At 48.3% G+C, this 25,425-nt stretch overlaps 1 protein-coding gene across 2 annotated transcripts in view; it reads left to right on the top strand.

Annotated features, from left to right (window-relative positions):
* EFHD1 (EF-hand domain family member D1) overlaps positions 1 to 24,885 on the top strand; it is a 43,665-nt gene extending 18,780 nt beyond the window's left edge. The window contains exons 2-4 of one of the 2 annotated variants that reach the window (XM_035006850.1): positions 5,216 to 5,363; positions 12,740 to 12,874; positions 23,603 to 24,885. In XM_035006850.1, coding sequence (XP_034862741.1) covers positions 5,216 to 5,363; positions 12,740 to 12,874; positions 23,603 to 23,737 — 418 coding nt within the window. In that variant the 3' untranslated portion in view covers positions 23,738 to 24,885. The remainder of the gene's footprint in view (positions 1 to 5,215; positions 5,364 to 12,739; positions 12,875 to 23,602) is intronic. The other variant, XM_035006851.1, reaches the window with a different exon arrangement.
* Positions 24,886 to 25,425: the final 540 nt, after the last annotated feature.

Here is a 25,425-nt window from a genome sequence, read left to right as displayed (position 1 = left end):
ATGTTTGTAAGATGGCAACCCTGGTATTCTTTTGGTCCAAAATGAACGCCTTTGCATGTGTGAGCGGCCTGCTGCACCATAAGAAAAATCTGGGTTAAAATTTAAGTTAATGAAAAAATTAATTTCTGGTCTCTGAGACCAGAATCAGAATCCACGCACATTCAGGGCTCAGCAGTGTGGCTCCTACCACTTCTGCCAGAGTCTTCAGGTATAAGTTGTAAAAGGTGTAAATCTGACAGTCCCAGTAGTGGTCTGTTTGTTGGGGACATTGAGTGTGCACCCCGCCCCCCCCCCCCCCCCACCGAGTTGTGGGGCATGTAGTAGAGATTCAGTTAATGACCATCCCTGCCTTCCCTGCTCCCCTGCAAAGCCAGGCATCTGCTGGGAAGTTCCAGGTTCGTTCTCATCCTCAGGAAGTGGCTTCACCGCATACTTCTGCTTTCCCCATCTATCCAGTGGGGTGACTAATGACCACTTCACAGCACTATCGGATTAAACGAGGTGATTTTGCACAGGGCCCAACGCTTAGTAAGCTCTCGATAAACCAGAAACACAGGCGGCTGCTATTAATTCTTTATAAGGCTGGTGTAAAGATGAAAAGGATGGGCATATGAGGCAAGGTGCTGAGAACCGCAGAGCAGACCAGTTTGAGCTATTAGGTGCTTTGAGGCCCACGGCGTGCACGGCCCATACGGTCGCTGGGTGCTTTGAGAGGAGCAGATACAACAGAAAAGATGACAAAGGGGATCTGGGAGGTTTTTCCTGCCTGTCTTGCAAAGCCAGGCCCTGAAGGAAGTGACCATGGACCAGCCCTTGTAGAGAGGGTCACTTTGAAGAGGGAAGGATGCACTTCTCGGTTATAAATCCAAGCTCCACAGGGAGGGGTGAGGACACCACTCATGTGTCACTTTATGGTCCTGCCAGGGCGTACCACAGCTGGCCCTCGGCCAGTGCTTCGGGGAGGGACAAAGGCAGGCGGCCTTTACTGAGTCCCGGGGAGTGAACCCTGCTCTTCCCAGCCCTGCTCGGCTTTGGAGATGTCCCTCCCCACATCTACACGCCGGCTTTATTTCTGTGCCAGGCGGATGGCCCGCTGCACCACCCAGACCGGCCCGCCTAGCGGCACCTGGGCCCCTTCCCTCTACCTGGGACTTGCCTGCTGGGGTGCTGGGCTTCTGCTTCCAGGCCCTGACTCACCAAAGTGGTCACGTTGAAAGATTTCTACCCATTTAAAGATTTCTTTAAATTCCTTTAACCTGTTTCCAGACTTTGCTGAGGCTCTTTCTGAAATATTTCTCCTTTTTCTTAGGCCTGGAGAATGTCTCAGGCTTGTGGGCCTAACAGAAAGTTTGCAGAGAGGAGGAACAGAGAGGAGTATTGAAGGGCGGTTTCCAAACCTTTTTTTTTTTTTTTTTTTTTAGGATTTTATTTATTTATTGGACACAGAGAGAGAGAGAGTGAGACAGAGCACTAGTGGGGGCAGGGTGGAGAGGGAGAAGCAGACTCCCCGCCGAGCAGGGAGCCCGATGGGGGGCTCGATCCCAGGACCCTGGGATCATGACCTGAACCAAAGGCAGACTCTTAAACGACTGAGCCACCCAGGCGCCCCTTTTCCAAGCCTTCTTGACTCCTGTCAGTCAGAACCTCAGAAGAGACGCAGAAGGCTGACGTCTGAGCCCCTCCCAGTGCATGACCCCATAGTGCCAGCTCCACTGTGCTGGGGGAGGCCGTACTTGCTCAGGGTTATGTGAGCAGGGAACCCCAGTCCGTTCTTCCCCTGCTGGGTGAGGACCAATTCCTGCATGTTCCCTGACCTGTTCTTGTCTCTTCCATCCTCCTTTCCAGCTTCTCTCTGGTTCTGGGACCGCCCGCGCCCCCCCTCCCCCCGCCAGGCTTTCACTGCTCCTTTTTCTCTTTTTCTCTTTTTTTTTTTTTTAAAGATTTTATTTATTTGACAGAGAGAGACACAGCGAGAGAGGGAACACAAGCAGGGGGAGTGGGAGAGGGAGAAGCAGGCTTCCCGCGGAGCAGGGAGCCCGATGTGGGGCTCGATCCCAGGACCCTGGGATCATGACCTGAGCCGAAGGCAGACGCTTAACGACTGAGCCACCCAGGTGCCCCTGCTCCCTTTTCTCTTCCTCTTCCTCTGTGTTGAGACCCTACCCCTCTTTGCTTTTGCCCCCAGTGATTCACCTCTTAGATGCACCGCCCTTCAGTACTCCTCTCTGTTCCTCCTCTCTGCAAACTTTGCTGAGACCTGCACTAGTTGCTGAGCGGTGGGCAGAGGACATTTAGTTAAGATCCCAGCATGGTTGGTACCATTGTGGTAATTTAACTGACCTGTCCTCCTAACCCTGAATTGTTCAGAGAGGGGTTTCCCAAAGTGTTTTCCTTGGAACACCAGGTTGCCAAGATGAGCCGTGCCTACTTCTAGTGGAAAGTTCCCGAACAACAGAGGATTGTGTGATCAGATGAGTCTGTGTGCTTTGTTCCCCTGCGGTAGGTTTCAGATGACCAATAGGAAGGTTCTGGAAAGTTCCACACTATAGAAGCCTGTTTATTTTGACTAGGACTCCCTCCAGCCTCTTTGTAAGAGCTCTTCTTACCTCAGGTCTTATTCTTGTTGGCTCCTTTTGCCAGAAAGCTCTTCCCTGTGTTGGTTCAAGTCCAGCTCTGTCATGTCCACGCATAGAGCCCAGCTCTTACTGCTCTTTGGGAATGTTCATGGAAAGTTTAAGTACATCATGGGAAGACTGTGCTCTGCTTCCCGGGGCCAGATACTGTTGGTTCCTTCCACTCCCATCCTTGTGTGGGGCCTTAAGTCCATTGACCTTCTTAGGTACCGCGCCCCCCCGCCCCCCGCCCCGCCGACCAGGCCCACATCCCGCAATGTGTGGGGCCGGCCCGGAGTGGAGAAGACTCACAGGCTGGGGAGGACTGTGATCCCCTTTCAGGGATTGTGGGAACACAGAGCTGCTGTGTTAGGAAATACCCAGCAGGGGGAGGCGGCATCTGCTGAGTACCGGAGGACTGACAATGGGGCTGTTGGCTCTCAGAGAAGGAAGGGGGCAGCTCCCTGAGCTTGGGGGTACAGAAAAGCCACTGAGAACAGTGGGGTGGTGGGAGGTGCATTCTGGGTGGGAGGAATGGCATGAGTCAGCTGCTGTGGCTGAAACAGAGCCCACTGGGGAGTACTGGGCCTCATCTCTGGCCTGACCACGTGGGCCTCAACATACCACCAGCGCTCAGGGTTAGATTTCTGATTGCCCACAGGCTGCATTCCTTGGTGGGTGCTGGTGTGGCTGCCAACAATGGTGGGCTTTTGTTGTTGGGAGGGTGGGGAGAGGGATAGATAGTGAAGGAGCCTGATTCGTTTCTCTATTTTTACTGTGGGGGGAAATACACGTAAAATTTGCCACCTTGACCATGAGGCGTGCCGTTCAGTGTATATTCACTGCCATCTGTCTCCGGACCTTTTCCTCATCCCAGAGTGAAACTCTAACCCATGAAACAGTCACTCCTCAGGCCCTGGTAACCACTGTTCTACTTTCTGGCTCTATGATTTGACTCTTCTCGGGCCCTCAGACAAGTGCAGTTATATAGTATTTGTTCTTTTCTGCCTGGCTTGTCTCAGCCCTGCCGTAATGTTGTCTAGGTTCCTCCCCGAGGTAGCATGTGTCAGATTTTCCCTCCTTTTTATTGTGAATAATATCCTATTGTATAAATACACCATGTTCCTTTGTATGGATATACTGCATTTTGTTTATCCATTCATCAGAAATGGACACCTGGGTTGTTTACACCTTTTGGCTGCTGTGAACTGATTTGCTTTGTAAACAAGGTGTTCAGACCTGAACAACAAGGATCCCTGAGGAGCAGAAAATGGAACGGACTTGGAGGGAGGAGAGCTGGGGGGTCAGTAAGAAAACCTTGTCACAGGGCGCCTGGGTGGCTCAGTTGGTTAAGCGACTGCCTTCGGCTCAGGTCATGATCCTGGAGTCCCGGGATCGAGTCCCGCATCGGGCTCCCTGCTCGGCAGGGAGTCTGCTTCTCCCTCTGACCCTCCTCCCTCTCATGCTCTCTGTCTCTCATTCTCTCTGTCTCAAATAAAAAAAAAAAAGAAAGAAAGAAAAAAAGAAAACCTTGTCACAGCCCAGGTGTGTGGAGAAGTAGGGGGTGGACACGTTGGCAGAAAGCAGAGGACAGAAGCTTGAAGAAGGATCCCCCCTCCGTGGTGAGGCTGGGTTTGTTTCCAGGCAGGGAACTGGGGGGCTGGAGGGACACCAGCAGAGATGCTGGCTCTGTGGTAAAACCCGGCCAACAGGTCAGAGCCAGGTCCTCTCAGCAGACACTCACAGAGATGGGACCATTTGGACCTGGAGGCTAGATGAGCGTGCCAGAGAGCCGGGGCCAGGACAGCTGCATGCAAGGGTGGGAACCAGCTTCCATAGGCAGGAGACCAGAAGGATGAGCGGAGAGGGGCGCCTGGGTGGCTCAGTCAGTTGGGTATCTGACTCTTTTTTTTAAAAAAGATTTTATTTATTTTTTGACAGAGAGAGAGACAGCGAGAGAGGAAACACAAGCAGAGGGAGTGGGAGAGGGAGAAGCAGGCTTCCCTCTGAGCAGGGAGCCCAATGTGGGGCTCGATCCCAGGACCCTGGGATCATGACCTGAGCCGAAGGCAGACGCTTAACGACTGAGCCACTCAGGCGCCCCGGGTATCTGACTTTTGATTCGGCTCAGGTCATGATCTCGGGGCCCTGGGATGGAGCCCCGAGTTGGGCTCCCTGCTCAGCATGGAGTCTGCTTCTCCCTCTCCTTCTGCTCCTCCCCCACTCTCTCGCACTCTCTCGCTCGCTCTCAAATAAGTAAATAAATAAAATCTTTAAAAAAAGAATAAGAAGGAAGAACGGAGGGGTTTGTGGAAGTGGGGGAGGCAGGGACCCAAACTTATGGCCTTGTTAGGGGGATACAAGACCTGACAACAACCATGTTATACAGGATCCCCTTTGAATTGTGTCGTGCAGTGCCCGAAGGTCTTTCAAGAAGGGGGTCCCTTCTGATCTGGTGACCCAAGTGGGCACTGCAAAGCAGCAGGTGACGATTATTTTCCAGTAAATGAGGCCAAAAGAATTACGTGTTTGGGAGAGTGACAAGTATCCTATGGTCCTGGCTGTGGTGGTCCCTCGTCAGCATCCTTCCTTTGACCCCGCAGGTATGACGCTGGACGGGACGGCTTCATTGACCTGATGGAGCTGAAGCTGATGATGGAGAAGCTGGGGGCTCCCCAGACCCACCTGGGCCTGAAAAACATGATCAAGGAAGTGGATGAGGACTTCGACGGCCAGCTCAGCTTCCGCGAGGTACCTGAGTCCCTGCGTTGGAGGGCCCCTGAGAGGAACCTCACAGTTACGGGTCCCTGGAGCACCCGTGGTTTTGGCCTCTTCCGAGCACTGATTGGACAGTTAACCTAGAGTTCTTTAAAAACATCTTTAAAAAGCTAGTGAACTGCAGTGCTGGCATGGGAAAATGCTCGGTAAGCAGATAGAAAGTCACTGTGGGTAGGACAACCTCATTTGGGTGAATGTTTGGGTGTGGAGAAATCTGGAAGGATGTTTACCAAATAGTGGATATGTGTGGGTGCAAAGTTTTGGTAGTTTTATGATTTTATACTTTTTTAGATATCAAAACTTTCAACTTCTATAATAAGCATAGAGTCAAAAAGGAGTTAAAAAGAGGGTCTTACTCCGTGCTCATGGAGCTCCCTGTGTCCCCATAACAATCCAAGAACGGGCTTTTTGGCCTTTGAATCCCTGAAATTGCAGGCAAAATTTTGTATGTACAGATATCTTTCTGGAAGAGTGCAAGTAGATTCAAAGTCTGATCTCTAAATGTGTGAGAACTTGGTGATAAGGCCGATTCTATCTTGGGGGGGACATCTCGGGGACACTGGGTTTCTTCCAGGGCAGGGATGCAGCCCCACAAAGAAGGGTTCCATGTCTTATGTGCTTGAGTTTTATTGCAAGGTCTCCAGACGTGTCCGTGTGCCCTCGTGTTAGAACAGGTTTGGGGACACCCGGGCTCAAAGCTCCAAGCATTAGCCCAGCTGCTAAAGTCCCATTCTGTCACATCTCAGCTGGGCCCTCGAGGGCTGGGAATAGAGAGCACTGTCCTTGCTTCCTGGTGTGTAACCTTGGTTATTCCAGAAACAGTGGAGTTCCAGCATCCTGGTTTCTGATGGTGAGGGCTTTGGCCATGTACGGGTCCTCTCTCCAGGCTAGATAGGGCCCATGGACATTCTTCTGAGGTCCCTGGGGCCGAACCGGCAGCAACAAGTCCTCTCCCCAGCTGTGGTGAAACTGGCCTTGCCTCTCACTGTCCACAAATCAACTCCAGATCCCCCCTTCAATTCCTTTCCTGGACTGGCACATGCAGAGAGAGAAGATCACGGAAAACCTGTGTTGGGCATAACCCTCAGGATATTCTAGGCCAGCCTTCTCATCTCAGAGCTAAGGAGCTAGAGGGCCAAAACGGTCAGCACTTGGCCTGAAATCACGTTCCAGCTCAAGGCTGGACCTGGGTGGTGGGCTCGGTGCCCACGGCCTCCCGTCGTCAGCTGCCACGCTCATCTTCACAGTTGTCCCTCTGGCTCCCTGGCCTCTCGTTTGGCTCCTTTGTATCATTCGTGCTAGGCATTGGCTCTTTCAACCCAGCTATCCCTGGGGTAGAGAAGATAAAAGCTTTCGTGTGGGTGAAGCTTTGCAGGCAACACCAGGGAAAGAGCTTCTGTGGCAAAGTTGTGACTTGTGGGGAAGAGAAATCGAGAGGTTGTTGAGAGATCTGTGCAAGTCACCAGCCGAGCTAAGACGCAGTCCCAAGAGCTACCCAAACGTGCTCCTCGTTGAATCTAAGAGGCTTGGTTAGCTTTCGCTTAGCTGCAGGTTTGGCCATTTCCCACAGAAATGCCCACAGGTGGACATCAGAGGTTTGGAAATCTCTAAAGTGTTCCTGTTGTAGGTTCTCCCCCCTCCCCGCCCCCCCACAAAGCCTCAGTGACATTCCTGTCAGTCCTTTGTCATTGAGAGCCCCACTGTGGTCCCATCTCTAGCAGGCGCCCCAAGTTATTTTACTCCTGAGCCTCAGTTTTTCTGTCTTTAAGGGGCACCTGGGTGGCTCAGTTGGTTAAGCATCCCACTCTTGATTTTGGCTCAGGTCATGATCTCAGGGTCGTGGGATCGAGCCCCGTGTCCAGCTGAGCACTCGGTGCAGGGTCTGCTTGAGATTCTCCCTCTCCATCTGCCCCTCCCCCTTACTCGCACTCTCTCTCTCTCTCTCTGAATAAATAAATAAACTCTTAAAAAAATAGGGTTGTTAATAGCTTTCCCTCAGGACTGTTGTGAGAAGGGAGTTCTCTCTCCATGCCTGAATCAGTTAGAACTCCTGATGGCAAGCGACAGAGAATGCCAGCTCATTTACACAGGAAAACAACAAACAACTCTCGGCTCCCGTAGCTGGGAGATGAAGAAGTGGAAGTGCGTCGGGCACAGAGGTGCAGCATCTTTCTCTGGTCATACCTCGACCGTGCTTTCTTCTGTGTCCACCTCACCTTTTCTTTCCACATTGCGTGTTCTCCCTGACGCCTGCCAAGATGGCTACCAGCAGCTCCAGGTTCTGTGGTCCCAGGTTAGCAGCCGCGGGGCCTGAACCGTCTCAGCTGGCCTCTGAATGGCGCTACTAGGCACATGTGCCCACCTCCTGACCAGTCACTGCACTCAGGGGACGAGGATTGGCTGGGTCCAGGTCATGCACCACAGGGCCCCATGGCCCGCGGTCCCACCATCATCATCACGTGGGGGCCAGGTTGCCAGACAGACAAAATTGCTCACTTCTACTGCTCTTCCCTCACAGCCTGGCATTTAGTAGGTGCTTAGTGAATGTTTCGGTTCCCTTTCCTTCTCTTTGGATTAAATTGACCAAAGCAGGTCACATCCACATAAAAGCTCTTTGATATGGAATGTATGTCTCCTTTAAGTGCTATTATGCTACTTTCCCCCAGTGTACAAAGCAATTGCTCTTTCTTTTAAACCATTTCCTTTCCAATTATGAAAAGAATGCATGCGGGGGCACCTGGCTGGCTCAGTGGGTGGAGCATGTGACTCTTTGTGACTCTTGATCCCAGGGTCGTGAGTTCAAGCCCCACATTGGGCACAGAGCCTACTTTATTATTATTATTTTTTTAAGATTTATTTATTTGACAGACAGAGAGCACAAGCAGGGGGAGCGGCAGGCAGAGGGAGAAGCAGACTCCCCGCTGAGCAAGGAGCCCGATGTAGGGCTCGATCCTGGTGACCTGAACCAAAGGCAGACACTTAACTGACTGAGCCACCCAGGTGCCCCTCCATTATATCTCTCTTAAAGAAGAATTGCGCTCCCTGTGCCTGGGTGGCTTAAGTCGTTAAGTGTCTGCCTTCGGCTCAGGTCATGATCCCAGGGTCCTGGGATCGAGTCCCACATCGGGCTCCCTGCTCGGCAGGAAGCCTGCTTCTCGCTCTCCCACTCCCCCTGCTTGTGTTCCTGCTCTCGCTATCTCTCTCTCTCTGTCAAATAAATAAAATAAAATCTTAAAAAAAAAAAAAAGAAGAATTGCGCTCCAAGGCCAGATGTGTGGTGGTTTTGTACGAAGGTTGGGTGATGGGTTATTGGATACCTGTCAGTACTGGGAATTGTGGGTTCCATTTTCCCCTACTCTACCCTCCCTTGGGTGGGGCCCTGGCTGTGCTGGGTTGCCCATCGGCCTCATCATTGCTGATCGGACCATGGATGGACCCTCACCAGACTAGGTCCACTAGATTCCCTAAACTAGGAATTTGAAATTGGGGTGAAGTATTGCAAATTGGTTCTGCGGGTGGCTGTTCCTGCAAGATTAAGTCAGCGTTTTTATAGAACAAAAACCTTTTTGCTTAAGTCAACAAGTTTGTTTCTGTCACTTGCAATCTTAGAGTGCTAACTAATTCAGGGCAAGTGTTTGCATTACCAGTCAGAACCATGAAATTAACTTTTTTTTTTTTGTTAAATTTAGGGTGCCTGGCTGTCTCAGTTGGTAGAGCATGCGACTCTTGATCTTGGGGTTGTGAGTTCGAGTCCCATGTTAAGGGTAGCATTTACTTAAAAAAGAAATTAAATTAAAAAAAAATTTTTTTAAGATTATATATTTATTTATTTGACAGAGAGAGAGACACAGCGAGAGAGGGAACACAAGCAGGGGGATTGGGAGAGGGAGAAGCAGGCTTCACGCTGAGCAGGGAGCCTGATGTGGGGCTCGATCCCAGGACCCCGGGATCATGACCTGAGCGGAAGGCAGACGCTTAACAACTGAGCCACCCAGGTGCCCCAAATTGAAAAATTCTTTAAATTTATCAGAAGCATTTGATAGCTTGTGTCTGAAATCACTGTTTTAGCTTTGTTAGTTCTCTTTCTGTTTCTTTGTTTTCTGCTGCTTCTCTCCCCCCTCCCCCCTTTGCTCACAGTCACAGCTAGGACACTTTCCAATTCCCCACAACATACCAGTCTTTGTGGACTATAAATAGGAAGACGAACAAGGCTGGGCAGTTGGAGAAATTGTCATTCAGGAGTTGGTGATTATAATAAAATCAAATGGGAATGCCTGGCATGCTTTTCTGGAAGGCTGAACATTTTCAGGTTGAGCTGGATTTTTTTTTTTTTTTTTCTTTAACTGGCTGGGGCCGGGTAACACCTAAGTTATGACAGGGCTGCTGTTGGTCCTCCGTGAGCTGGCAGGGTGAGAGTGAGCACATGTGGGAAAAAAAGATCCATGAGGAGTACTTAAGCCTGCCTGTAAATACCACCTCCACTGTAGATGTGAGAAAAATGAGCCTCAGGGATAAGGAGGCACCCCCCACCACCACCACCATCACCACCAGGGTCACTTGGATTGTTGCTAGGCTAGGACCATGCTCCATCTTTCTAGAGCTGCCTTCCCAGTGTGGAGGGGCTACCTGTTTTGTATTGGCCTTGTGAAGGGAGGGATAGGGGTTGTTCTGTAAACTGTAAATATTTTAAGGGTGGGCAGGGTGCTGAGGGACAGGTTTTCACTCCTTCCCTCTGCAGATGGCTCACATTTCCCGTGCTGGCATCTTGGCGGCTGCATTCTCTTCCATGAGAGCCGATTACAACCATCTCCCCTCAGCCCCCTTGCCCTCCATCCTGTTCTTAGGAGCCTCACCTCCGAAGGGCTTGTTTTCCAAGACTTGGAGCCCTTATTCTGGCTCTCATAGTCTGCAGCAAACTGAGCCTTTGCCGGCCTCTAGTGAGGAAGTTGGAAGCTGCAGGTGGATGAACGTGGCATTTCTGTGGAGTCAAGTGGCCCGCGGCAGCCTCTACAAAGCTACGCGTCTTTGAACATCTTGCTTCACCCCTTGCTTCTCATGTGGCAGCGTCCACAGTGGAGTTAAGAGATCTGAAGCAAGAATTACAAAGAAAGGCTTATTCGCATGGCAGTTTGGGGTGATGGTGGTAGACGCTGAGCCTTCCACTTAATGAAACACACTTCCCTCTAGGGACTAAGAGTCTTGGCAGGAAAACACAACCAGGTTGGAATTTGGAAAGCCCGTTGGAGTTGTTTGGCCCCTCAGTCTACTTTAGGTAATGTCCTTTTCCCTTGGGGAAGCCATTCTTTAGAGGGGATGGTCATGAAGAAAAGAAAAAAAAAACCCTGAAAACACAAGATTGCCCTGTAGACACATGTGTTTTATGTAGCACCTAAAACTGGGGAGAAGTCTTTCAGTGCTAACTTGGAAAAACAAATTATAGAAGCTTGAACAATAGCTGTTTGACAAATTCACCAAAATTCTTTAGAGAAGTAAAAGTCGTAAAATCGCCTAGAAGATGGGAGACCTGCCTTTTCAGCCTGGCTTATTTATTTAAAAATATATTCTGTGGTGGGGGGGGACATCTATCCTGTGGAGGCTTTAGTACAAATTGGCTTTAAAGATTAAAGCATTCAGAAAAAAAAAAAAAGGTTAATGCATTCAAGCCACACTTTGGAATCTGGAGGAAGAGGATGGATTATTCCATAAATGGTGTGGGGATTGCTAACTAAGCATTTGGAAGAAAATAAGGTTAATGATCAACCTCGCAGGATAGATCAGAATAAATTTCAAAGATTAAATATTTACACGTTTAACAAAAAAAGGGGTCATAAAAGCAATAGACAAAAACATAGGTGATTGTTTCTGTAACCTTGGTGGCAAGAAAGGTTTTTCTCAGCATAACCCTGGTGCACTGGGGAGAGAGAAGGAAAAGACTGATAATTTATATAAAATTTTTGCAAGTCAAAAATGATCATAAATATGATGAAAAGTTAAGTGATGGCTGAAGTATTTGAAACATACCAGGTTCTATAAAGATACCTTAGAAAACACCTGGGTGGCTCAGTTGGTTAAGTGTCTGCCTTCGACTCAGGTCATGATCCCAGGGTCCTGGGACTGAGCCCCGTGTCGGGCTCCCTGCTCAGCAGGGAGCCTGCTTCTCCCTCTCCCTCTGCTGCTCCCCCTGCTTGGGCTCTCTCTCTTTGTCACAAATAAATAAAATAAAATAAAAAGATTTATTAAAAATAAAAAAGAAAAAGAAAAGAACACTTGTGAGAGGTGCCTGGCTGGCTCAGTCAGTAGAGCATGTGACTCTTGATCTCAGGGTCGTGAGTTCTAACCCAACATTGGATGTAGACATTCCTTAAAAAATGAAATCTTTAAAAGAAAGCACTAGCAAAAGTAAACAATCTAATGCAAAAATGGGACACAGACAGAAAATATGGTTGATTAAAAAAACATCGAAATTATTTAATTTTAAGAAAATAGTTCAGGGGGCGCCTGGGTGTCTCAGTCGTTAACGTCTGCCTTCGGCTCAGGTCATGATCCCAGGGTCCTGGGATCGAGTCCCACATCGGGCTCCCTGCTCAGCGGGAGGCCTGCTTCTCCTTCTCCCACTCCCCCTGCTTGTGTTCCTGTTCTCGCTGTCTCTCTCTGTCATATAAATAAATAAAATCTTTACAAAAAAAAAAAAGAAAATAGTTCAGGGCGCCTGGGTGGCTCAGTTGGTTAAGCGACTGCCTTCGGCTCAGGTCATGATCCTGGAGTCCTGGAATCGAGTCCCGCATCGGGCTCCCTGCTTGGCGGGGAGTCTGCTTCTCCCTCTGACCCTCCTCCCTCTCATGCTGTCTCTCATTCTTGCTCTCAAATAAATAAAATCTTTAAAAAAAAAAAAAAAGAAAGAAAGAAAATAGTTCGTATAGGTCTATTGGATTGTTTTCTTTCGTGGTCAAAAACTAGGACACTGCCAGTTTTTTGCTTTTATAGACAATGCTTCTTAAACTATTGTGCAAATGTTTCTGAGGGACAGATGCCCCGGCATTGGAATTAATGGTTGGAAAGGTGAAAGCATTTTATTTTTGGTAAATTTTTCCAGAGTACCCTCCAAAAAATTTGAATCGGTTTACATTCCCTTCCGCTGGATATGAAGGTGCCCATTTCCCTATGTTCTTGTGGAAAATGGGCATGTGGTTTATTTTTTGACAGTGTGATAAGGGGAAAATAATTGGCCCCGTGCACATATTTATACCCGTTTTCGTATTCTTGGCAATCACGACTTTCCCCTGGGCTGGCGGGGATTGCTGTAAGTCTCCGTGAGGGTGACCTGGACTCTGATGCACCCTTTCCTGCAGTTCCTGCTCATATTCCACAAGGCTGCCGCCGGGGAGCTGGAAGAGGACAGCGGGCTGATGGCGCTGGCCAAGCTCTCCGAGATCGATGTGGCCCAGGAGGGCGTCAAAGGTGCCAAGGACTTCTTTGAAGCTAAGGTGGGTGCTTCTTGTGCAGGACCGTCCTCCCTCCCTTCACCCTGCCCAGCAGGAGCTCAGTGTCTACCTCATTCACTTGCCCAGGACAAGCAGAACAGCAGTAGCTTAAGTGTGTGTATCGTGTGTGATTGAGGGGGGATGAGTGTGTCTGCAGGCAATCTGAAAATGCGAAGCAAAATGGAAAAACCATCAGATGGTAAGTGCCTTCCATCCTGGTTTCTGATCTGAATGGGTTTGCTGGTACGAGGCTCCGGATTGACTCTGGATCCAGACTTCCCAAAAGAACTCCTCTCTGCCCCAAGCCACAGTTGAATTAACTGGAGCAGATGCCTCTACCTTTACATCTTAAGTGAACAAGTGAACAATGGGGCCAGAGGAGGGCGCCCCGGTGGCCTGCCCCTGCCCCAATTGGAACCAGTACGTACTCCACGGACAGTGGTTTGGGTTGGAAAGCAATCTCCAGTGGGTGGCCCCAGAGCCCTTCTGGGTGCTTCCATTCATTCACATGTTCATCCCATCATCAGACATGTTTGGAGAGCCTCCCCCTGGCTGGGTGCTGTCATATTCATCTCCACAGAGTACCCCTGCAGAAAGAGAAATTAGAGAGCCCTCCAAAGCCCCAGTCAGCCAGAGTAGTAGAGTGCAGTGGGGGAGGGCTGCCTGGGGTCAGATCCTGCCTCCTCCACTGACCCTGTTACCGCTCTGTGCCTCAGTTTTCTCATCTGTACGATGGGGACGATAATAGGATGGCTATGAGGATTAAATGAGCTCACCTATAGAAAGTGTTTAGCAAGTGCCTGGCTCACTGTGAGCGCTCGATACGTGATAGGAGCTGTTGGGACTCCCTCCCGTCCCAGATGGAAGCCAGCCTCTTGGAGAGTGTTCGCTTATTCCAGGAGTGTGCCCAGAGACACAGTGTCCCTGGCAAACATCCTGGCCATGCTGGCCCCTGAGTAGGACTGTCTCCTTACATCCCCATGATGCCACTTAGAGACCGGGTCAGGCATCATTCTGCCAATATGTAGACTGTGAATCATGGCGGACCCCTAACACCTGCATTCCTCCTGCCATCATCTCAAGATTCTCAGGACAGGCCAACCACATATGGCGCCTTCAACGCCAGCATCCTGGGTCCAATCCTGAAAGTGGTTTGGCCCTTCCTTCCTGACTTAGCATTGATTCAACACAGCTCTGGCAATGCCAGGCACACCAAGCTCTGGAAATACAACTCCTTCACGGGGAGGTAGTAGATAAAACTTGCCTTCCCCAGGACGCACATAGTCTAGGGAGGAAAACAAACTCTCAGCCTTGAAAGAGAGGGAATAGAGAGGAGGGATGGGTGAATTCTGGAAGGATGGGTCCTCTCCATTCATTGCCCGATGAGCCAACACTTGTGGATCTTTCATGATGCCTTGGGCAGGGGCCTAAGATTGAGACCCAAGTTTAATGTGACATTTTTTGGGCCACTGCTGCAACTCAGCATTCCATGCTCTTGTTAAAGTCTGCACGAAGTCTCTGGGAACGATGAAGAATCTTGTAACCCGACTCTGATCCTTGCTCTGGTCTCCACCCCGTGTGCATTTCTTCAAATAACTGCCATGCCTTTTCACCACTGGGGCCTAGTGCCTGCTATTTCTCCACCTGGAATACCCAACCAAAGTCCTCTTCCTGGAAAACTCTACTCCTTCCATGTTTAAAGAGTGGAGGGAGCAGAGTTTGGCTGCTTTTCCTGAGAAAGTCCACCCTCTTCTGTGTGCAGCTACTACGAACAGAAGTGGTGTTATAATGTATCTGTTCAAGGGGCGCCTGGGGGGCTCGGTGGGTTCTTGAGTTTGGCTCAGGTCCTGATAGGCATGGAGCCTGCTTAAGATTCTCTCCCTTTCCCTCTGGCCCTCCCCTGTTCTCAGACATTTTTGGTGAGAGTGCAGAAATTGTCCCAGCTCTTCAGAGAGCAGTTTGGGGCTGGCTGTGAATGCTTCGTATCATTTACTTCTGGGATTCTGCCCCTAGGATTTTATCCCTTAGAGGCACTCATGCAAATAAACATAGACGTGTAGACAGGGATTTTATACAGCATTAACAGACAAATTGGAAACAACCAGAGCTTCCAGTGTCAGGGAATTGAGTCCCTGGTGGCACGCCCGCCCATTTGCACATCCTGAAGCTATCGGAGAATGAGGTACAGCCGCACTCGTGTGTGGACAGATGTCCAAAACAAAGGAAGCAGAACATTGTTTGAAACCCAAATTTGTTAAATACTAAATACGACCTGGATAATTACATACCCAAGTCTTAGTAATAGCTATGACTGACTGAGGGACTTCTTTTTTATATTTTTGGAATGGAATAGTTTTATAATGTGTGTGCATGATTTTTTTTTTTAAAGATTTTATTTATTTATTTGAGACAGAGAGAATGAGAGAGAGAGAGCACATGAGAGGGGGGAGGGTCAGAGGGAGAAACAGGCTCCCTGCCGAGCAGGGAGCCCAATGCGGGACTCAATCCAGGGACTCCAGGATCATGACCTGAGCCGAAAGCAGTCGCTTAACCAACTGAGCCACCCAGGCGCCCTGTGTGCATGATTTTTATAAGGAGGAGAAAAGATTAAAAGAATAACAACGAAATGTTTTGAACTTGTTGTATGTCTGCCTCCTCAACCCAGACTCAAAGGCAGAGAGGTGTGTTATCTTTGTAATTACAGAGCCTGGCTCATAATGGCCCTCACTAAATGTTTGCATGACTCACGAATGGAAGGCATCATCACACCGATTTGGGAGAGGGCCATCAAGGAGCTGACATTTGCGACAGATGTTCAGAGATGAATGGGGATTCACCTTGTAATCAAGGGAGGGCGTTCCTGCCGTGGGAACAGCAAGCACAAAGGCTCCGAGGCACAGAGGGTAAAGAACGTTGGGAAGCTGGCCCCCGTCCACACCGGATGCAGTTGCACAGGGAGCTCTGGTCTCCCTTGAAGGTCAGGCCTCCCCAGCCTGCTAGCCACCAGAATTATCTGCAGATCAGCTTTTCAGGTCCCCCTACCCCCCACCCCAAACCTACTTTGGATTTTCCAGGGTAGGGCCCAGGTACCGTGGAGCTGACTGAGCTCTGCACAGCCTTGCTTGGGAAACAAGGCTGCAGGTGCCGGGGGCCCTCAGAGGGCCTCCACCTGACCAGCGCTGCATACTGGGGATGGACTGGCCTGGGGAGAAGCTGGAGTCAGGAGGCTTCTCCAGATGTCTGGAGAATTTTAGGTCCATCAAAGGTAGTGACAGTGGAGCTGGGGAGGATCCCAAACTAACTAGCACTCTCAATACTTAATGACTGCTTGCTTGGAGGTAGATAGTAAAAAAAAAAATGCCACTAGGACTAGGCTTGTGGAGCTGTGTAGAGAGGGGGTGATGATATTTTAAAAATCAAATCAGGGAAGTGCCCCCCTTCCCCCATGGGAATGGTTTGAGGAAGGGGATGGTATGCCCTTTCATCTGAAGGGCACCATGGGGGTGCCTGGCTGGCTCAGTCAGAAGAGCATGTGACTTTTGATTTCAGGGTCATGGGTTCGAGCCCCACATTGGTGTAGAGATTGCTAAAATAAATAAAAAAAAAAAATGAAGGGTACAATGTTGGTTGTAAATAGTTTCATTCGTGTTCTGCGGGACAGAACTTGGTCATACCTGGCTGTATGGGAGAATACCAAATGCCTTTCTTCCTCGGGATCTGTGTGCCCAGCTGTAATTCTGCTGCTAGGAAGGATGGGGACGCTAGATACTGAGGGTCGTGGAATAATCTTCCACACTTGTCCGTGGCTGAACCAAGCACTGGCAAGAGCTGGAATACCATTACCCTGACTGGGCTTTCTTCTGGAGCCCAGGGTCGGGTCCGTCTCCCCAGACCCTCGGGCCATGTGCCAGGGGAACGTCTTGGAGGATGAGAGAAGGGAGGAAATGAATAGCCTTCATGGACGCCCGACTACACAGACCATGGGATCCGCCTTCACAAGATACAAGTAGCACCTCGAGAATTAGAGGAGAGTGACTATAGTAGAACACAGCGGTGACTGGACCGTGGGGAAGGATGTAAGCAGAGACACAAGGAAACCCTGGAGAAAAATGCCATTTTGGAGGACAGGAGCACTTTTAAGAAAAGTTGAAGTCAGATGAGGCCAGAGTGGGGGTCTTGGGTCTGGCAAGCGGGTCAGTTGGAGATTTTTGAGAGACCAGGTTCCCTGTGGAGGGCAGATGGCAGTAGGGTAAGAGGTGAGTGGGAACTGGGGAGGAACAGCCTGACTTTTCTTTGTAGACGGCTGGCAGAGTCCTGGACAAAGTGGGGATGGTAGCTTGGGATTAGAGAAGAACTTTTGGTTTGTTGTTGTTGTTTTTAAACCTAGAGTAGACAGATGTTGGTGTGTTTTTAGAGCCCAGGGAAGTGGTCCACAGAGAAGAAAACATGAAGACACGGAGTGGGGTGATTGTCGAGACAGGACTCACAGACCATAGAATCAAGGAGAGAGGTAGAATTTTTTTTTTTTTAAAGATTTTATTTATTTGCCAGAGAGAGAGAGAAAACAAGCAGGGGGAGCGGCAGAGGCAGAGGGAGAAGCAGGCTCCCCGCTGAGCAGGGAGCCCTACGTGGGGCTCGAATCCAGGACCCTGCGATCATGACCTGAGCCGAAGGCAGATGCTTAACCAACTGAGACAGTCAGGTGTCCCGGCTTTTTTTTTTTTTTTTTTTTTTAAGATTTTATTTATTTATTTGAGAGAGAGAGCGAGAGAGCACAAGCCGGGGGAGGGGCAGAGGCAGAGGGAGAAGCAAACTCCCTGCTGAGCAGGGAGCCCTACATGGGGCTCGAATCTAGGACCCTGAGGTCATGACCTGAGCTGAAGGCAGACGCTTAACCTACTGAGCCTCCCGGGCGCCCCAAGAGGTAGACTTTTATAGTGGAGAACAAGGACCCCAAGTGAGGGAGTTACAAGGACCTCTCCCCCTCTGACCTGGCCAGCAATAGTGGACAGGTGGGCCTTAGGTCTGTGCCTTATCTAACGCTCACACAGACACTCTGGAGGGAGATGGTAGCATCCTGCTCTGCAGCTGAGGACTGAGGCTTAGACAGTGGTTTGTTGGTGAATGTTTAGCAACTGGCTCTCTGAACAGAGTACGCATGTACATATATGCCTACGTTTATTATAAATTTTAATGATATAAAGGATAGATAGCACACAATTTACAAATAATAAAGTATATACTACTTTAATTATAAATTCCACATAGTCTATTGATTCTCAAAGAACGACTCCTTGATTTTTGCTGGGCTCTATCTGTTGCCAGCCTATGGTTGCAACTGACAAAAAGAATCTAGGTCCAACATGAATGTTGGTTGATATTTTGTTTAAGTTAATTCATGAGAAAAAGTGAAGGGACATATGTCAGAATTTCATTCATTCCTCAATGATGTGAGCAACTTCTTTGCTGAATTTTTTTTTTTTTTAAGATTTTATTTATTTATTTGAGAGAGAGAGCATGGAAGGGGGCAGAGGGAGGTGGAGAAGCAGACTCCCCGCTGAGCAGGGAGCCTGATGTGGGGTTCCCTCCCAGGACCCTGGGATCATGACCTGAACCGAAGGCAGACACTTCACTGACTGAACCATCCAGGTGCCCCGTTGCCGAATTGGTAATAGTTTCCAAGTACTGGAAGAATATTCCCTGAATTTCTTTGGAGCTATTCATAATATAAAGGCTACAGACATTACACATTTTTCAGCTTAATCTGCATTTTTAACATTTCCCTTTCTTAAGAAAAGATTGTCAATGAAACAATAAATCAAGCCCTACTTTGTAGCATTTTGTTGGGTTCCAAGGTGTAAATACTCCCACTAGGGTTGCTTGCAAGCTTCCAACAGGATGTTGCTGAAAGTAGATTTGGAGTCACAGTGCATTATTGTGTAGGATTCCCACCTTAGAGATATAACTGAAACAGACAACCTCCAAAACAGAAAGAGTAAAATGTAGCAAGATAATCAAGAAACAATGACTTTGTAATATTTATTTCTTTTGTTTCTAATATAATTTATAGATTTATATAATTTAACTTTTAATATATTTTTTAAAGATTTTATTTATTTGTCAGAGAGAGAGAGAACACAAGTAGGGGGCGTGGCAGGCAGGGGGAGAAGCAGGCTTCCTGCTGAGCAAGGAGCCTGATGAGGGACTCGATCCCAGGACCCTGGGATCATGACCTGAGTCGAAGGCAGACGCTTAACCGACTGAGCAACCCAGGAGTCCCTATTTTTTTTTTTAACTTTTAATATTTAAAAGCCAGCTCATAAAATTCCTGAAAACCAAACAAGGAAAAAAATAAATAAAGGTGAGGAGAGGTGTTAAGGCTAGACAAAGGGACCTGGGGTCCAAATTTTCAGCCTGAGTCCGGGGACAGAGGTTGATGAGAGTCAGCATGAGCCGGGCTCTACTCTAGGCAATTAAATCTGTCTTCTAGTGACTCTGATGTAGGGAGCCAGAAGAGAACTGTTTGGGACAGAGCAGGGCCTCAAGTGCCTAAGAAATACCTGGGAAATTTTGAAAACATAATTTCCTAGTCCCTAGCCCTAGGGATTCTGATTTGGAAAGAGTAAAAGCATAAGACTTTGTGGTTAATATTTTCAGAGAGATCCTGTGTTCAAACATGGACCCCTGTGCAGTGCAGGGAGAAGGTAGGAAGGGATGTTACCATTTTTCATTGAGATGTGAGAATCTGCATCGTGCTACCAAGGAGATAATGGATTGAAAACCAGAACGGACAGGATAAAGAGCATTGTCGGAAATGGTAAATCTCAGCTGCATTGGCAGAGAAGTGAATGAGTGAGCCAGAGAATACACGAGGTGACACCCAAACGTGGAAGCTCATGATGGAGAAAAGATGATGGACCCAGGAACATGCTAGTTAAAAATAGTGAGAGGTCAGGGCACCTGACTGGCTCAGTCGGTAGAACGTGGAACTCTAGATTTCAGGGATCGAGCCCCATGTTGGACTTGGAGCCTACCTAAAATTAAAAAAAAATAGAGGTTAGGACACATTGATGTAAAATCATTAAACACTGAATGAAAGGGAATGCTTTTTTATAAATTTGAGATAATAGGTAGACAATGTGATGAATTGTAAAGACATTTAGGTTAACTCCCCCGACCCCAAAAAAACAGTTAAGCTGGGGAATTTAGGGATTAATTCTTCAATGTTACACATTTTTTTCAATGTCACAAACTAGTTCAGACATACTGAAAAAGATTATATCACGTTCATTCTCTAAAGCCATCATGATTCTGATAACATCAGATAAAAACACATCAGAAAAAATATTAATGTAATGAATATAGCGGTGAGAATCTTAAAACATTTGAAGTTTGGGGGCGCCTGTGTGGCTCAGTCATTAAGCGTCTGCCTTCGGCTCAGGTCATGATCCCAGGGTCCTGGGATCGAGCCCCACATCGGGCTCCCTGCTCAGCAGGAAGCCTGCTTTTCCCTCTCCCACTCCCCCTGCTTGTGTTCCCTCTCTCGCTGTGTCTCTCTCCGTCCTATAAATAAATAAATAAAATCTTAAAAAAAAATTTGAAGTTTATGTTAAGACTGCAGGGATAATTTTTAAAAATCTCGAAGGTATCAAATATGAAAAATGTGATCATTTCAGTGAGATAATCTCAAAACATTTGGTAAGTTTAATACTCATTCATAGTAAGACATTTAAAAATACGAAAAAAGGGGCGCCTGGATGGAGTCGGTTAAGCATCCGACTCTTGATCTCAGCTCAGGTCTTGATCTCTGGGTCATGAGTTCAAGCCCCATGTTGGGCTCCATCCATGGTGGGCGTAGAGCCTACTTTAAAAAAATAAATAGGGGCGCCTGGGTGGCTCAGTCGTTAAGTGTCTGCCTTCGGCTCAGGTCATGATCCCAGGGTCCTGGGATCGAGCCCCGCATTGGGCTCCCTGCTCAGCGGGAAGCCTGCTTCTCCCTCTCCCACTCCCCCTGCTTGTGTTCCCTCTCTCGCTGTGTCTCTCTCTGTCAGATAAATAAATAAAATCTTTAAAAAATAAATAAATAAATAAATAAATAAATAAATAAATAAATAAATAGGGGTGCCTGGGTGGCTCAGTTGGCTGAGCATCCTACTCTTGATTTCAGCTGAGGTCATCACCTCGGGGTTGTGGGATGGGCCTGCATTGGGCTCTGTGCTGGGGGCTTGGGGGTGGGGAGTCTGCTTCCCCTCTCCCTCTGCCCCTCCTCCCCACTTACACGCATGCACACTTGCTCTCTCTCTCAAATAAATAAATAAATCTTTAAATAAATAAATAAATAAAAATGTGAAAAGAATGTGCTTAGTTGGGGCACCTGGGTGGCTCAATCGTTAAGCGTCTGCCTTCCGCTCAGGTCATGATCCTAGGGTCCTGGGATCGAGCCCTGCATAGGGCTCCCTGCTCAGTGGGGAGCCTGCTTCTCCCTCTCCCATTCCCCCTGCTTGTATTCCCTCTCTCTGTGCCTGTCAAATAAATAAATAAAATCTTTTAAAAAGGGGGGGGGGCGCCTGGGTGGCTCAGTCGTTGAGTGTCTGCCTTCGGCTCGGGTCATGATCCCGGGGTCCTGGGATCGAGCCCTGCATCGGGCTCCCTGCTCCACGGGGAGCCTGCTTCTCCCCCTCCCACTCCCCCCCTGCTTGTGTTCCCTCTCTTGCTGTCTCTCTCTCTGTCAAATAAATAAATAAAATCTTAAAAAAAAAAAAGAATGTGCTTAGTCAACATAATGGGAGAATACTTTCCTCGTTAATATCAAGGCATTCCTTAAGCAGTAATATTAAATAATGTAGTGCAGGTGCAGAAATAAAATTAGTTAGTGGAACAAGATAGAAAATAGTAAAAACAGACCTTCATGTGGGAATTTAGTACATGAAGAAGATAATTTTCAAATCAGTGGGGAAATAATGGGCTATTCAATAAAAGGGTGTTGAGAAAATTGGCTCTTCACTTAGGAAAATGAAGTAAAATCCTTCTATTACATATATTCCTTCACTAACATATAGTGTGGGTGACTTTAAGAGCTGAATGGGAAAATAAAACTAGAAAAATATGAGAGGAAAATGGGTTTAGAGCCCTGGGATATAGAAGACCTTAAACATGACATAAGAGAAAAGCCAGGGCGCCTGGGTGGCTCAGTTGGTTAAGCGACTGCCTTCGGCTCAGGTCATGATCCTGGAGTTCCGGGATTGAGTCCCACATTGGGCTCCCTGCTCAGCAGGGGGTCTGCTTCTCCCTCTGCCCTCTTCCCTCTCGTGCTCTCTGTCTTTCATTCTCTCTCTCTCAAATAAATAAATAAAATCTTTAAAAAAAAAAGAGAGAGAGAGAGAAAAGCCATGGGGCACCTGGCTGGCTCAATTGGTAGAACATGTGACTTGTTCTCGGGGTCTTGAGTCCTGAGTTCAAGCCCCGCCTTGGGTGTGGAGCCTATTTAGAGAGAGAGAAAGAAACCAGGATGGAAGTGGTTGAAGATTCTGATTACATCAAAATTTAAATATTCCCATGGCCTCAGATACTGTGAAGTTAGACAAGCAAAAGACTAAATAACTGAAAAATATGTTAACGGGACTAAGTCTAAATTTGTAAAGGATGGCAAAGTGGGAAACCCCAGGGAAATGGGTAATTCAGCAAAAAGGATATAAAAGAAGATGCCAGGTTTGTGGGTTTTTTTCCCTATCAGATTGGCAAACAGGAGAAAGGTTACTGATAAACGTTGGCGAGGCTGTGGGGAAATGAGTACCCACATTCCATGATGGTGGGGGTGTAAATTGGAACAGCTACTTTGGAGAGCAATTTGGCAATCTTTACTAAAATAACGTGCAGACCCAGTGGGTTTGGGAATTTTACCAAATTGATGAGACACTGAGATGGGAAAAAAATGAATCAGTTCCAGAATAGAGGGTTTTAAGATGGATGTATCTGAAACAGTATAATTACAGATAAACTTGGTTTAAAGAATTGGCACCGGGGCACCTGGGTGGCTCAGTCGGTTAAGTGTCTGCCTTCGGCTCAGGTCATGATCTCAGGGTCCTGGGATCGAGCCCCGTATCGGGCTCCCTGCTTAGCGGGGAGTCTGATTTTCCCTCTCCCTCTGCCCGCCCCCGTCCCCCCACTCATGCTCTCTCTCTCTCTCTCAAATACATAAAAATTAAAAAAAAAAAAAGAATTGGCACCAAATCCCATTCACAACATCCCCCCAAACACATAATATTTGGAAGTCAATTCAGAATGATTGATATATTGTAAAGGTATCCGTTTGCCCCCGGCAGAATGGTGCAGTTGCAATCAGAATCCCAGCAGGGAGTTCATTTGGTTTGGGTTTTTGTTTTCTCCCGCTAGAACAAAACAATATTATTGTGAAATTAAAGGTTGACATAGAAGTGGGTAATAGGCAGGATATTAAACAGTGTACCAGAAAAGAAGTGAAGTGGAAAGACCAGCCCTAGCAGGTAGAACCATGTATAACACAGTGGCAAATAAAGCGATGGCATCCTCAGTAATGGATGAAGTAAACTTCTGAAGAGGAGTCTTTGCTCTGGGGGGTGAGGGGGTCCTGCCCCGAAGCAGGACCAGGCTCCCATGTCACATGGCCCCAGCCAACTGAGTTCTGTTAGATGGGCTGCTCCATCTCCAAGTTTTCCTCCCCTCCCTCAGTCTGTTGGTTTGTTTTTGCTGCAGGTCCAAGCTTTGTCCTGTGCCAGTAAGTTTGAAGCTGAGCTAAAAGCGGAGCAAGATGAGCGGAAGCGGGAGGAGGAGAAGAGGAGACTCCGCCAAGCGGCCTTCCGGGAGCTCAAGGCTGCTTTCAGCACATAGTCGGGCGACCTTGACCTCCATCCACCCAGTGCCTCACAGATGCCCCCGAGAGAGCTGGCTGGGCATCCTCACCCCTGCCACTCCTGCCCCCCAGCCAGCCTTCGCACCCACCACCCGATGCAAACTCAGCCTCATGGGGCGACAGCCGAGGCTCTCGTCCCTGTGTGGGAGCCCCTCCCAAGGGTCCTGGGATGAGCCAACTGCCCCCCTTGCTTCTCTTTCCTGCCCTCCTCCTGCTGTAGCCAGATCGTGCGTCTACTTGGCAACTTGTACTTTTTCCTTGTCCCTTTGCCGTTCTGCATCGAAGAGTGTTACTTTGTGCAGATACTTGTTTCTTTGCTGGTCCTCAGAGGAGATAGCCCCTGGAGGGCTCTGATGTTAATGTCACCCCATTTTCTTGGGTAGTTCTCTGCCCCTCTCCTCTCTGGGTCTCCCTCCCCTTTGTTTCTTATCCACCTTCCCTGTTTTCATTCTGAGCCTGATTCTGCCAGTTGCTTTTGCTGCTTCTGTCTTTTGATGATGGTGAGGTTGAAGGCAAACCAGGCTGGACCACTGCCTGTCCCCTCTTCAATAGGGGGAGTGGCATGCTGCTGAGATGACAGAATAGTAGAAAAATAGAACATTCTGTTCCTTCCTATCACCTTTCTCCTGTCCTTGTAGCATTCCCCACGGACCCACCCCCTTCATTACCCCCTCTATTCATGTCTTCTCATTTCAGCCTTTCCTCCTGCTCTTAAATACTGTCCTACTCAGCTGTAAAAGAAAAATCGGAAGTGATACTAATGTGTAGAAGAATCCCTGTTAATTCTGACTATGCAAATTATATTGTAGCAGACGCCTACATTCCCAAGTGACAAATCCAGAGCTTTTCAAAACCCCCAAAGTCATGACCATCCTCATCTGGCCAGTTTCCAGCTTTTGCTCCCAAGATGTTGAGGTGATGCTGTTCTCCACCCAGGGCAAATTTTTATATGTTGTGCGTTCTTGGGATTGCTCGCAAATACCAGGGGTTTGCTGTATTTTTAAAAATACTTCCCAGCATCATATTTATTACTTTTCTTTTGTAACTGCTGTCTTTACAACAGGAAAACATCTGCATTTCTACTTTACAGCTGTCTCTTTTTAAATAAACTGTGCAAATGGACTTTGCCATCACATCCATGTGCTTCTAGTCTTCTTTGATTTGCGGGGAGAGAGTGTTCTTTGCAGGGGCCACATCCATCCCAGGCTCCTGTTTGACACCAGCTCCTGGAAGTAGAGTTAGGAGTGGTAACTGGAGGGTCAGCTTTCCTCAGGGGCATTCTGCGTATTGAGGTGGTGTGTCAGCCGCTCACCCCCTTCCCGTCACTGAGGATTCTCTCAGCCGTAGGTAAAATCTGCGGCTTAAATTTTCTTTCCTCCTAGACCCCTTGAAACTCTGATGAGGGCCAATGACCCCCCCCTCCTTCCCATGTAGATTCTGGGGCATTTGGGGACCTGAGTAAGGACCTCTGTCCTAAGAGAACACCCATAGCTCCCCAGGGAGGATCGTTTCGGTTTTCGCGCAAAATCAAGACCTACGATTCTTGGGCATTGTTTTTCCAGGGAGGGTCACCCTCCAACCTCCCCACCCGAGGAAGTGGACACGAAAAAGGAATGGAGACACTCTGACCATACAATCCAGGAAGCGTGCTTGGCATTTTCTCAAA

This window comes from Mirounga leonina, unplaced genomic scaffold, assembly GCF_011800145.1.
Source record: "Mirounga leonina isolate KUSES-001 unplaced genomic scaffold, KU_Mleo_1.0 Mir_151, whole genome shotgun sequence".
NCBI lineage: Eukaryota > Metazoa > Chordata > Mammalia > Carnivora > Phocidae > Mirounga > Mirounga leonina.
The sequence above is the reverse complement of the archived record's forward strand: the minus strand, read 5'-3'. Positions and strand labels throughout refer to the sequence as shown.